Source organism: Cucumis sativus, chromosome 2 (assembly GCF_000004075.3).
Source record: "Cucumis sativus cultivar 9930 chromosome 2, Cucumber_9930_V3, whole genome shotgun sequence".
Taxonomy (NCBI): Eukaryota; Viridiplantae; Streptophyta; class Magnoliopsida; order Cucurbitales; family Cucurbitaceae; genus Cucumis; species Cucumis sativus.
This window is the reverse complement of record NC_026656.2, coordinates 10,758,703-10,773,430: the sequence shown is the minus strand read 5'-3', so window position 1 is coordinate 10,773,430 and position 14,728 is coordinate 10,758,703. Positions and strand designations below refer to the sequence as shown.

Here is a 14,728-nt window from a genome sequence, read left to right as displayed (position 1 = left end):
CAATGATGTTTTCCATAAACGTGCAAAGCACATAGAAAATGACTGTCACTTTGTTCGACATCATCTCTTGAGCAACACCCTCCTTCAACGATCTGTCTCTACTACTGAGCAACCAACAAATATCTTCACCAAAGCCTTACCACCTAATCGCTTTAGTCAGTTACTTACCAAACTCAAGTTGACCGCTACTCTACCAACTTGAGTTTGAGGGAGGGTATTAATGTAAATTCTTCATTTTAGGCTTAATTACATTTGTTACCTTATTTATGTTGTACAGGGTTCTTATTTATTTAGTAACACTATTAAAATTACATAGAAATCTTAATCAATATTGATTAACAAAAACTTTATTATATAATACTTAACCATGGTTAGAGAACATCATAGAAGTGTCCCATTAATGTTCTCATTTGACCTGCCTGATTAAGTAAAAAAAATAAAAAGAAGAAAAAATTATAAATTAGAGCTATTAAATAACAACTCCACTATCAAAAAAAGTCTTTGAATTTTAATCTATGGTATATATGTGAACTGTGAAGCATGCAAACTAAAGCATCATTTTAATTTAATGATATTTTTATGTGTATTACATCATTTTTTTTTGGAACAAAAAAGGAAGTACTAAAGTTGGATTAATAATTATTTTGTTTTTAGGGAAGTGATATAGTATTTTATTGTCCTTAAAAAGAAAAAAGAGAAGTAATATAATAATATAATTTTGAAAAGAAAATTATTGAATTTTGAATTTTAAAGCAGAAAATAAATTGAAACTGTATTTACATAATTCCCTTTTATCAATTCAACAAATTCCCAAAAAGAAGAATTAATCCTGAAATAACTGAAGGATAAAACAAACTTTTCTTTCAAAATTAACCTTTCTTAGGTAACTTTGGAAAGTTGGGGCCACTCTAAAATTTTCAAAATTTTACCTTTTATGGATTATATTTTTTAAAAATTAATATTTAAAATTCAATTAGAGTAATTAAGGTCATTGAAATCAATTAATTTTTATCTTTTAAAACTAAGTTTATAAACTATTCTTTTAAGCCTATTATTAGAATTGAAATTTATATTTTCAAGATTTTTTTTTGTTTACTTTTTAAATTGCAAATTTTTACTCTTTTCGTTTACTTTTGAAAAGTATTTTCAAAATTCAAAATCAAGTCAAGTATGGAAATTTAAGTGAAAAAAAAAAAGTAATTTCTTTAGAATTTTGTTTGTTTGCCTTTTTTAAAATTAGAATTTTACTGTATCTATGAACGTTTCTTTTTAAAATATAATAATGGGTAAAAGAAAAGATAGATAGCTGTTAAATTAGGTATTATAATTATGGTGAAAAATAATGGTAGTTAGCTTATCACTTCATATTGCAATCAAATCATAGTTTAATATATCACTTTCGTATTTTTTATTAATTAACGTAATAAGAAATATGATGTTAACTTCATTTTAATAAGAAATAGTAATTAATTAGTCATTTAAATTTCTTTCCTACTACTTTTTAGTAATTATTATTACCTTATTTTATAGTAACTATTTTTATTTTAACTAACAACATTCTTCTTGGACTTGGGGTTCAAATTTTCCATCCAACTCTTACTTAAAAAAAAGTATGATTTGGTCTTTGTATTATCAAAATTTGTTACAATTTAGTTCTTTGGTAAGATTTAATCTTCCGTCAATATTTAAAAGAAATTTGAGGTGGCTTCTGTTCAAGTTCAGGTTGGTTGGTTCAAAATTGAATTGGTTTGTTGAATGAAACATTGTTCATGCAAGAAGACCAAACTATGCAGTATAACTATGTTTTAAATGCTAATTCTTTATGTAATGCTAGAAGACTAAGTTATGCGATAACAATGTTTCAAACGCTATATGCGAATGAAAACTCGAGAGTCTTTCGTGTTTTAGTTTTCAATTATGTAATATTGATCATGACTATGCAATAACATGAGCTATGCAAGATAGCTGTGCGAAAGGTTAGAACATCTCATTGCATACGTTGACATCCTACACGAGACGGTCAAACATGATGAGATATATTAATGTCATGATTTTTATTACATATTTTAAAAAATCAAACGTTTTGTATTTAATAAGTCAACACAATCTCACCATAAATAAAAAGGTTACAAAATAAATTTTTCAAAAATGAATTTCCAAGGGTATATTAATTCCTTCACACTATATGTACACTTTTTTTCATTCTTTCGTTACATAGGCAATAAATTTTCATAAGCACGAAAACTTTCTTTGAAACTTTTTATATGAGTTTATTGAGCAATTTTGAGTGTTTATCTGAATGCTGAGATTCTGATTGATTTTTGTACAAAATCAATTGAAGAACAAAGGTTGTTTTATCTCGAGGACGACGAACAATAATTCTGGTTGCACAAAAAAATAGAACTGGAAAATGTCTTAAAAAGAGAGTGATCCACGATTTAACCATTTCTTAACAATTCTTTGTTTTTTCCATTCTGACCACTAGGAGTTTTGTCCACTTGGGGAGATAACCAAGACTAAGTGCAACAATATGGTTATTAATTAAGACATTCAAATAATAATAATAAAAAAGAACAACTACCAGGAAAGATGAGATAAAGTTTGAGAGTGTGAAGATAGAGATGAGTTTCAAATTTTTTGGTTAGATTGGTTTAAGTTGTCTGGCAAATTTGAGTAGAAGCTAAAACCATTAATCTAAGTATGGGGATGAGAAGTCGTATATACACTACCATACCATTGGTGGATCACAATGAGTTCCTCATTTTGGCATTGAAGGTAGAAGATTAGGTTTGAGATTGAAATGAAAAAAAGCAAATGAACATCAGAAGTAACGTTACTACTAGAAAGATAAACATGAAATAAGAAGCACATCAAATCTCTTCCAAATCTTTGATACCTACTCAAGACAAATCTACTTTGAAAATTATTAGTTTAATTTTTTATGTGAACCCGTCCGTGAATCCGCCCAAATCATTCTGTTTCAAATTACAACGGCCAAATCTTTACTTTAGAAAAAAGTAAAAGTTAAATGTGATTTTTAACCTAAATATTAAAATTACTTTCCTTCTGAGGAATTGTTATTTATTAGTTTTTTTTGTAAACAAACTTTTATTGGAATCAATATGGTACTAAAATTATTGTAATGTATTGTTGGTATAATTTTATATTTTAGGAACTCTAAAATTAGCAGTGGGTCCACCAATTAATTTGCTGATGTATTTTAGTAAACACCATAAATGTAAATGAAAATTATGTTTTTTCTTTTTTCTTTTGAAGAAACGTAAATTATGATTCTTATTATTTCCAGTCGTAGTAAATAAATTAATGAAGAAAAAGAAAAAAGAAAAAAAAAAAAAGTCAGTTCAGAACTTTGGAAAATTAATAGGTTTTAGATTAATTAAGATGATATCATAAAATGTGAAGTATTTAATTTAATGTGAAAGATTAAAAGCAAAAATAATGGCGTAGATCTGCAGAGGAAGAACAAAATAGCGTCCTTCTTCATCTTCAGCCTTTGTTCCCCCAATTCTCTCTCTCCTCTTCTTTCTTTCTATATGTCAATCTGATTATGCCCTCTCCAGAATCCAAACTCCTCCTTCTCCCATTCGGTTTCTTCTCTCTACGACTGGGTGGAGAAGAAACTCCCGTTTACTCTAACTTTCCCTTCCTTTCTCCATTAATCCACCTCCTAATTTCTTCACCATTGCATAATCCGACCCCTCTTTTCGTATGGTGAAGGAATTTTCTCAACAACACTTTAAAAGGCTTGTTCTTATTTATTCATTTTCCTGTTTCTTTTTTGGGATGTGATTGATTGGGGGATGATTAGTAGTAATGGCTCGGGACGGGCATGTAGTGCCGGTTGATCCACAGACGGCGCTTACTGTGAAGAAGAAGAAACAATCTTCTCGGAATTGGATTTTACTGGATTGTACGGGCCAAGGGACCGTCCTTGATGTCGATAAGCATGCTATTATGCATCGAGTTCAAATTCATGCTCGTGACCTTCGGATTCTTGATCCTTTGCTTTCTTATCCCTCCACCATTTTGGGGCGTGAGAGGGCCATTGTTCTTAATCTCGAGGTCTGAATTTTATCCCAGTTTTTGCTCTTCTGTCCTTTTCACTTTCTTTTTCTTTCATCAATTGTTCTTAATCTGTCTTTTTTTGTTCTTGTTTGCATATGGGTACTGCAGCACATAAAGGCGATCATTACTGCTGATGAGGTAAGTTTTCCTTTTTTTTTTTTAATTTTTTTCTCTTCTATATTACTACTCTCTCAAATTGGTCTTGCTTTAATGCTTGAAAGGGATATTTTCATCTTAATGCATAGAGGAACGAACTTTATATGATGGGTTAATTAAGGGAGGAGAGGACTTTCTTTCTTCTTCACTCATTAACTGTCTATGTCTCTTCTTGTTTGCCTGCTGTTTATTAATATTGGTCAACATGAATTTTACAGCCAGTTTTGTTAATTGAAGGTGTAACGGTAGTATGTCTGTTTAAGTTGACTAACGTGTTGATCCCTGCTAATTTGTATCTTAGAAAGATATCCTATGGGGGGTTTCATTAATTTGGCTTGTGGGAATAGGATCATCAATTGGTGTTGATTTACCCGTAGACCAATTACTTAAGTTGATAGATTAGGTGAACATTAGTTGACTTTAATATTAAGGTGATATAAATGGGTGTAATGAAAGAGTGATTTTTTTTTTGGGAGTATGAGCTTGAGACTAGTTGCACTTATACTATGTTGAAATTAAAATTTAAACGGATAGGTTATGGTTAATTTTATATTATTCTCTTAACCCACCAAGTAAATTTGGGATTTTGTTTTTGTTTTTATTTTTAAAAATAAGCACACGAAAACTAATTGTATGCATATTTTATTTGCTTACCTTTTCACTTTATAGGATCACACAAACGAAAATTTTGTTTCTAAAAACTACTATTTTTTTCACCTTTGTTTGAGTAGAATTTAAAAAATGTAAACTATAGATAGATTGCAAAACAAAGTAATATGTTAGTAAATTTGTGGTTGTTGGAAACTGGAATCAAAACTATTATCCAACAATTCCCTTTAAGCTTTGTACTAATAAAAAGAAAACTGACTCTATTAATTCGTTGTCATGGATAGGTTTTGCTTAGAGATCCGACAGATGAACATGTCATCCCTGTGGTTGAGGAGCTTCAGAGGCGACTGCCTCCTTCTAATACCTTCCAGTTTCAAGTTCAAGGAGATGGTAAAGAGTATCAGAGTGGCCCACAAGATGGTGAAGCTGAAGAAGATGGTAAGCATTTTTCCTCAGCTACTCGCAATGTGTTATTAACTTTTAACATTTTCAAAAGAAACACAAATTGTATTTTACATATTCCAATGTGTTTCCTCTTTTCTCTTTCGAATATGGCACACTAAAGTTTACTTAATTCGTTTTTCATTTGTTTTTACTTTGTCGATATATTAATAATCTCAAGAGTGTGCATTCCAGACTCGCCATTTGAATTTCGTGCCCTTGAAGTAGCGTTGGAAGCTATATGTAGTTTTCTTGCTGCACGGACAACTGAACTGGAGACTGCTGCTTATCCTGCCTTGGATGAGCTTACTGCCAAGGTGAATAATTATTTTCTCACCTCATTTTGGTATCTCTTACAGCTTCTATGTTTTGGTTTTCCTCCCGTCTACGGCTTTTGAAATGCACAAATTTTCTGATAATTCCATGTGATCATATTGTTAATTTATGGAATGCATCTTGTGGTAACTATATCATCTGATATTTACATATTCCTTTGAGATATGTGGATACCATGTAATTACATTTCACTGTAAATTATCTTTCACTTTGAGTCACCATACTCCTGCATGTTCTTTGCTTTCTATGTTAAATACTATAAATCATTTCTGATTGGTTGTTTACAATTGAACAGTAATAAACTGGAAGAGGGTTGTTTAGTTAGGAGTAAGAGGATAAGATTGAAAATAAAAAAATAGGGACTGGAATGTAATGTTGATCTCAAAATATGCCTGCCTTGAAAACTTCTAACCCTCCATATGTATAAGACTCCAGGGGATACTGACAAATTTATCTCACATTCCAACAATTTTACCAGCAACTGACTAATATGGCCCAAGTAACCTTCCTAGTTTCTACCATAATCCTTTCACTACAAAACGATGTATCTGTTTGTTCTGTACGATCTCATGCCTTATTCATTCTTTTTGCTTGTTTTTCTTGGAGTTTGTAGATTAGTAGCCGCAACTTGGACAGAGTTCGTAAATTGAAGAGTGCGATGACCAGGTTGACTGCAAGGGTTCAAAAGGTACGTGCAACTTTTCACATATCACACAATGTAGAAACTTTTGTCCAATAATTCTGTATGCTGAAATATTTTCTATTTGGAAAAAGCAGATTTCTGCGTTATAGATATCATTTATGTCTCATTTCCTATGATTTTATCATGAACTTGAATAAAATCGAATTGTTTAGAGCAGAGAATATCTTGACACTCTTTCATAATCTCCTTTTCCCTTCATTATTCAAGTTTTCCTCCCCATTGGATTTCTTTGTCTAATCATATTTATAATCACTTTCACTTCTTCGTATGTTCCTAAATTCTTTTACACAGTCTGAATTGATAATAAATTAATAATACATAACTATCTGACTTTCTTGTAACAAGATCAGCAATTATTATCATCCGCACAACTATAACTTTTTGATTTGTGGCTCCAATCTTTCCTTTCAATACAGGTAAGAGATGAGCTTGAACAATTACTGGACGACGATGATGATATGGCAGACCTTTACTTGTCAAGAAAGATGAGCTCATCTTCTCCTGTAAGTGGTTCTGGTCCTGCCAATTGGTTTCCTGCCTCTCCTACCATTGGTTCAAAGATCTCAAGAGCAAGCAGAGCAAGTGTTGCAACTGTACGTGGGGACGAGGACGACATCGAGGAACTTGAAATGCTGCTGGAGGTAATAATACATATAGTTTCTGGTTATTCAATTTTCATCAAGGTTTATGATGGAGGTTGCTTTGTTGCAGGCTTACTTTATGCAAATTGATGGTACATTGAACAAATTAACTACAGTAAGTTCACCTGTTTCCCTGCTTATCTAATTTATGTTGAAAAGAGCTACTTGAACAAAATAAAAGGAGTTCAGTAATACTTTGCTATATTAAAGTTTGTGTGACATGAAGAGATTTCTTAACGACTTAAGATTAATTTTATGCTAAAAACGATAATTTCGTCATCGCTGAGAAGGGGTTTTAGATTAATAATTTTGTTTTGATTTTTGTTGGATCAGATTGAAACACACCCTTAACTTCTGCTTATCACATGTATTATTCACTCATGATCATCTCCTTTACCCTTTTATCTGGTTTTTTTTTTTTATCCATAAACTATATGAACAACATCTTACTGGCCTAATTTTTCAGTAAAATATTACTATGTTTGGACTAATAATAACCCTTTACAAAGTACGATTGTCTTTAATCTAGGGCATATTTGGTCATGTTTTATGCTAATTTATGATTGTTAGTTGTTTTAAATGATTTGCAGCTGCGAGAATATATTGATGACACAGAAGATTATATTAACATCCAGGTAACAAAAAGCGAAAGATTCTGACTACTGATGCATATGATAAATTACCTTTCTTTCTTTTTGACTTGAAATTATCATCGGTTTTACAGCTTGACAATCACCGTAATCAACTCATTCAGGTTCTATACCCTTCTGTATATCGACGAGATTTTCTTTGCTTCCCAGATTCTTGTTTATTAAAATTTCTTAAATTTTACTGAATCTCTTGATCTGCAGTTGGAGCTCTTTTTAAGTTCTGGTACTGTTTGTTTGTCTATCTATTCTTTGGTGACTGCAATATTCGGCATGAACATTCCTTACACTTGGAATGACGGTCACGGATTCATTTTTAAATGGGTATGCTAAAGGACTTGACTTTGATTTCTGACTTGAAATGCAAGAAACTGAGACTTCTATCAAATGCTTACAAACCGTCATCTTGTTTTCATTATGTGCAGGTTGTCATTATATCTGGATTCGCTTGCGCCGTGTTGTTCATCACAATTATTTACTATGCTCGCTACAAAGGTTTGGTGGGATCTTGATCTTCCTTCACTCAAATAATGAAATCCTTTTCAAATGGAAACAGTAAACTGAACCGTGACAGACAATGAAGGAAAAAGAGGAAAAAAGAAGGAAGAAAAATAGAAAGAAAGTGCATTGGATGAGTTTAGAGTGATATGCATACCTGACTATACTTACAGTTTTAGTTTCTGTGGGATTTTAGGATTGGGAAAAAGGGAAAGAAGGAAAGAGAAAAAAAAGGGAAAAAAATTAAAGAAAATAAATTTCTTTTTAGAACCTGTTTGATTTTATGGCTGATTATTATTAGGTACCATATGAAATCAAAGATCAGCAGGTCGTTCAAGTTTCATCCCATATTTGATTAACTGGCTTCTGGCTCTATGCATAATTGTATAAACATCATACAGAAAGAAATTTTCTTATTTTAGTTGGAACAGTAGTTTTTAAAAAAAGGTTTTCTTATTTGAAACATTTTGTTACGATTGGTTTATTATGTCAGACTGGTTTTCTGCTTAGTTTTGATGAGAAGTAAAAGATGAATACAGTTTCTAGAGGTTTTTATTTATTTTTTACATAGAGACACTTATTTAAACGCCTACCACATTTGGAACTAGGACTATGTAAAGACTATAATAACTGCATCTTGTTATCGTAAATACTTTTAAAAGTCTCCAATTGACTACAATAAACACTATTTCAAAACATGTTGACTATTCACTTCTCAAGTCAAAATAGTTAATCTCTAAACCATACTAAAATAATTTACACTTCAATTATAACTAACCATAATACCCTTGAATTATAAAATTCATTCCTTCCACCAAACACTCTCTCAAGGACCCTTTGGAGCAAGAACTATCTAGGACTATTATAATAATTTGTTTGCTTACCCAACTAATTCAAATCTCACATTTGTTAAAATTTTTACTATCTTATATTTATCATTTTCTTTATTCTTTGCTTCAATGTTTTACATTTATCGTTATTCTTTTACTAGAATATTTATTATTATTTTTTTAAAATAAAATGTTTTACATCTAAGACAAGTTATTATAATATAGCTATCATAAACAACTACTTGCCCTCTGCTTTGAAATGCATTTTAGAAAATAAGCCATTTTAGGAAAAGGAATGGAGTGTTTAACTAGCGGATAGCTTCTTGTGAAAAGTTATTGTCCATTTTTATATAAGGGAGATTATTCTGCTGCTTTTGCTTCTGTTAAAAAGCTGATTTCCAACCAAAATACAACCATGTTTAAAAAACGATAATTTTAAAGATAATTTTAAATATAGAAAAATGATAAATAAAATTAAGACTATTTACAAAGTATAATAAAATTTCTTAAGTTTTTTTTATAATTTATTTAGGTTTTTTCTTTTTTGCTGTACGTAAATAGATTTGATTTTTTCTTTTTTGGGTATTATTTACCATTACTCAAATTTTCAAATGTAACTTTTCATTCAAGGAAAAAAGATTAACATTCATTGGCTAAAGTATAATTAAAGTGTTTGACCATAATCTTTAAAAGTATAAATTTAATATTACAACATTAATTACTCATTTAAAAGTTTGTTTGGATTTGAAGGTTGAAAATATTGTTTTTGGAAAAGGTGAATTTTATTTAAACATAAAAACTGTATAAAACTAAACTTCAGAAATTAAATCAGATAAACAAAAACATTTAGGAAGAATGAGAAACTTTTTTTTTTTTTTTTATATTACGAATATGATAAAATTATATAATTTTTTTATATTGCGAATATGATAAAATTGTGGATATTAAACGAATTTTGGAGAGCTCTTTGTCAATAATTATTTTTGCAATTTAGAAAATGTAGTGATATGAATTCTATTATCCTAATTTCTTTTGCTATTTTTACACGCGTCTCGTAAAACTTTATAATGTGTATATGGTTAATTATTTAAAAAATTTGAAAATAAATTATTTTAAAAGTTAAAATACTTCAAAAAATCAAAACCATACACATCTACTATGTCTTTTAACATTTTAGAATATTAAGTTTCTGTAAATGGTTTAAAATTTAACTATCATAAATTTGGGGTACCGATAAACTAACAATGCTTGAATTATGCAAAGCTAGGTTTTAGGATTTTGCAACCACGAACAAATAGGATTAGTTTAAAGAAATGATTCCAACCAAGAATTTTAGTTAAAAATGTGAATAATAAATCTAATTAATCTTACTTGTCAAAATGTAAATGTAGAGATATATAATATATAATAAAAAAACTTTTCACACTATTTTATAGTGATTCTGAAAATGTTTATTTTTAATTTCACCAAACACCATTACAAGTGATTTTAAAGCCAAAGTGTGAAAAGGCTCAAAACTAAAGTCATTCAAACACCCAATCAAATGCAAATCATTACAACTAAATACAAATATAGAAAATTCAATATAGGTACTTGCAATGTAATTGCATGCATTGCATGCTAATTAGGAAGTAGAAATGTAAAACTGAAAACGTAGGAATACTCCAAATTGTCTTAAATATTTCATCTCAAAACCCGCAAAGTCAAATTGCACATTTGACATCACCATTTTTCATACCATATATATTTACACTTAGACAATCATTTTTCTTTAATCTTCAGGTTGTCTTTCACGTTATAGAATTATTTTGTGCCATTTTTACTATAGTATCGTCTTGCATCATTCAATTAACAGTATACATCAATTTGAACTCAAAATTCATTTACTTTCTATGAATTAGCTAGCTTTTGAAGATGTAGTGTGAAAACCTTTTCAATCTTTTTTTCTTTTTTGTCTTGCTTCGTATAATTGCTCTAGCTTTCTAAGACATGTAATGGATGAACTCTTTGATCCACATGATCATCTAGTTGTAAATATGAGGGCATGATTTTCATAAATTCCTACCTAGAATTTCATGTTATTCTATGGACTTTTTTGACACTCAAATGTTGTAAGGTTAGATGTGTTGTCCTTTAATCGGGTGTACCTAAACTAGTCTTTGAACACTCACAAATATAACTTCTAAATATAGTTTAAAATTTTATAATGTCATTTAAAATATAGTTTGCAATTATTTTTAGATTTCTTTTTGCCATATACATGCAAGTGTCCCTTTTAATTTTTTATTTTGATAATCCACTTTCTTTCACATGATGCGTAGAGTCAGAAGATTGAACATCTACCCAAATCAAACCATAAGAACATATCAACTCTAAAAACAATGTATAAACTAAGGTATAATTGTACAATTTTCATTAGGGTTTAATTTGGTAGAAGCATATCAGAGAAACAACTTGGTACACTCTTTAGCAAACATATGCATGACATGAACACACAAATAATTGTTTCCTTTGGTTTTTTTTTTTTCCACTTTTGCTTTTGCTTTTGCTTTATTTCAATTAATTTAATTAAGATTAATTTTGCTACCAATTATGAGAAACTCACAAATCTTTACTCCTCTTGGCAACATTTACATACACTCTAAAGTATCTCTCTCCTATGTCTTCTTTCGCTTTTTGCCTTTTGCTTTTTCTTTTCCAACTTGTTCAATCAAAGAAAGATTCTACAAACATCCCCACACACGTGATTTATGAGTCACTATTAAGGAAAAAAAATACTCCATCTTTTAATATATATTGATAGAATGCAACAAGTTAATGCACTGAAAACACTAAAAACGTATTGAGTTGAGTTTTTAACACAATATTACGATTGAATTTGGCAAATTTAGAGATTATGTTTCCATGACTTTAATTGAAATAAAGAATATCTTACCACATGTTAAAGATCATGGTGGAAATTTAAAAACACATGGATTAAACTAAATGAAACTTAAAAGCATAAATTAAATTAGAATTAATCTAAGGTTTTGTTTAAGCAAAAGCATTATTGCAGATGTAGCTGTTAGCTTTGGTTAAAGTTAAAACAGGAGTATATAGTTAGTTAGGTTCTAGATCTTGGCTAGTTGCAACACATGAGTACTTTCTATTAGGGTTTTGTTAAAAGTGTTGTTTTTACTTCTATTGGATAAATATCAATAACTATGTTAAAACTTGTGAATTTCCTATTATAATTAATGTATGTTGAACTCAATAAAAAAATACAAAATAAAGTGTTCCTGCTACCGACATAAGTTCATCAACGAACACCCGTAAGTATTCAAGAATGAAAGATTTTAAGTTTAAATATTCCTACTTTCATGCTTAATTTATAATTTAAAATGTAATTTTCATAACAAGTTTTAGAGTGGTTTGGAAAGGAAGAAATTGGTCTTCTTTTTATTTTGTTTGAAAAAAGTGATATATGAACTACTTCATTGATGATCAAAAGAAATATATACAAATTAAGAAGAGGCTTACAAAATAATTTAGATTTAGTACTACACCGGTTAGCGGCAACGACAATGATATCTTCTCATAGAACCAAATTAATCTTTGCATCGATTGAGCCGTATGTCACAAAATAGCTCCCATGCATAGAATATCATTGCTCTTGATTAAGGGATGACTTTGAAAAGAGAAGTAATTTTATCCATTTCATAATTACCTTAAAACATGATCGGTTGATTTTTTGATTCTTCTAACGAACACTTTTTTTAATCAGCAAGAACTATATGAAAAAAATCCTGTAGATATACCAAACATGCTTAGTTTAGAGAGGAAATAAAATTGTAAAGTATTTGACTATTGACTTTAATTCAATATTCTTTTATTATGATACACTTGATAAATAGATTATCTACATGTTCATGTCACTTGTATTCCTAGCTACTTCATTTTACTTTTTAATAGAAAAAGAAATCAAAGGTCCAAAATTTTGAACTCGACGAAACATTTTAAATATAAGAAGTTTCGAGAGAGTAGTCTTCTAGTCGAGATCAAAGATACTTAACATTTTTTTTTGTCAACCTCTAGAGTTCTTAACGTAAATTCAAGGAATTGTTCTCTTTTTTTTTTTTTTTTTTTTTTTTTTTTTTTTAATTTCTCGATTATTTGTCTGCTTGGAACAGGGAGATGTTTTTCCCAACAAAAGGCTAAGCTTGAGGCATATATTCTAAACCTTGTGAGCAGGGTTTGTTTATTGTAAGGATTTAAAAAATGTATCCTCTAAGATTATTGCTGCCTCTTCTTTACGGAAAGCTGTATTCAAATTCTTCAGTGTGTTGTGACTTTGAAGACTAATATCTTGTCACTTTCTCCCAAATAAACTCTGAGATTTGGAATCTCTTAATCATTTATTGTTACCTGCCTAGCTACTTTACACAATCAAAGTTTTATACCTTTTCTCCATTCTCTATTTTATTATCTTAGTTTACTCAATACTTAAGTTTTTGTTCATGGGGATAATGCTTTACATGAAAGAATTATCTACATTTGATGACTTTGGTTCAGATATTCACATCAAGAAACAAGAAACAACTTCATATTTATGTTATAAAATCAGCAAATAACAAAACAACATGCATATAAAACAATAAAAAATTAATGCACAAATTTTTATAATTTACTAATAGTGTGTTAGCTATGTCAAGAAAGAAAATAATATTATTAGAGAGAAAATTAAGAATACATATCATATGTGCACAACTTAGAGAATTTACGTAGGACTCTACTCTAGTTTCTATCACAACAATTATAAATAGTATTAGAAATATAGGAAAGGCAAGGTCAACTTGATGAATGATTTCTTCTATAATACACAACCTTCAACTTTTCACTAAAATTTCATAAGTGAATCTAATTAGAGTTCTAACTAGACTCATTTTACTTTCCTTGATAATGCATAACTTTTCTTTATAGGAAACATTCAAGAAATACTAGAAAAGAAGTATTGAAATCAAATGATATAACAATTTTAATTAGAATACATGTTTTCTTTTATCTTCCTCTTTTTACTCCTCTTTTCTTTCATTTAGTTGGAATTTTCTTATATGTTTTTTAGTTAAAAATGATAGGACGAGAGAGATCGAAATATCAACTTTTAAGAGAGCAACTAAAGTCTCACAATAGTAAAATAAATATAAGATTATGAGCACATATATAAGTTAAAGATGATATCTCTATTTGTATATGAAACTTTTTTAAGTGAAACAAAAAGTAAAGTCATGAGAAGAATATCATATGATATTAATTGTAATTTGTGGAGGGTTGTCTCTAACAAGTGATATTAGAACCATATCCCTAACTTAGTCTCGTGGGCCGTCATAAAATTCTCAAAGGCCAATCAATCGAGCTTTATCATACAAGTGATGTATTCTGGAGAAGAGGAACTCTCCTGGATAAAAGAAAAATCTCGATGAAGCAAAGGAGTTGGATGGTTGTTCAAAGGAGATAACTACTCAGAATGTGGCCAAGGTCGTCCTACATTATTGGAATATCCATTAGAGACACATATATCTATCATTATATGAAGTTTCTTGAGTGAAATAAAAAATATAGCTCGTGGAGCTTAACCTATTGTATCGATTAGACTAATGGATTTTTTTTTTTTTTTTTTTTTTTTGTAAAAAATGGGGGGAAAGAAAAGAGAAGGTTTCTCCTTGTCTCATTCATTTTTCTCGTAAAACATTTGTATCGATAGAACTGATTTTAATTTAGGGATGATAATTAAATGTTTGATGA

At 29.5% G+C, this 14,728-nt stretch overlaps 1 protein-coding gene across 2 annotated transcripts; it reads left to right on the top strand.

Annotated features, from left to right (window-relative positions):
- Nucleotides 1–3,451: 3,451 nt before the first annotated feature.
- On the top strand, nucleotides 3,452–8,590 carry LOC101203841 (magnesium transporter MRS2-I). Of its 2 annotated transcripts, XM_004150384.3 has the most exons (11): nucleotides 3,455–4,083; nucleotides 4,195–4,224; nucleotides 5,136–5,289; nucleotides 5,488–5,609; nucleotides 6,242–6,316; nucleotides 6,748–6,972; nucleotides 7,043–7,087; nucleotides 7,563–7,607; nucleotides 7,697–7,726; nucleotides 7,824–7,943; nucleotides 8,045–8,590. In XM_004150384.3, the coding sequence occupies exons 1-11, from the start codon at nucleotides 3,835–3,837 to the stop codon at nucleotides 8,129–8,131; spliced, it is 1,182 nt and encodes a 393-aa protein (XP_004150432.1). In that variant the 5' UTR covers nucleotides 3,455–3,834; the 3' UTR covers nucleotides 8,132–8,590. The 2 variants fall into 2 exon arrangements, 1 of the variants encoding a protein (XP_004150432.1); XR_004214631.1 differs by lacking the exons at nucleotides 7,824–7,943; nucleotides 8,045–8,590 and having other exon boundaries at nucleotides 3,452–4,083; nucleotides 7,543–7,607.
- The last annotated feature ends 6,138 nt before the right edge of the window (nucleotides 8,591–14,728 follow it).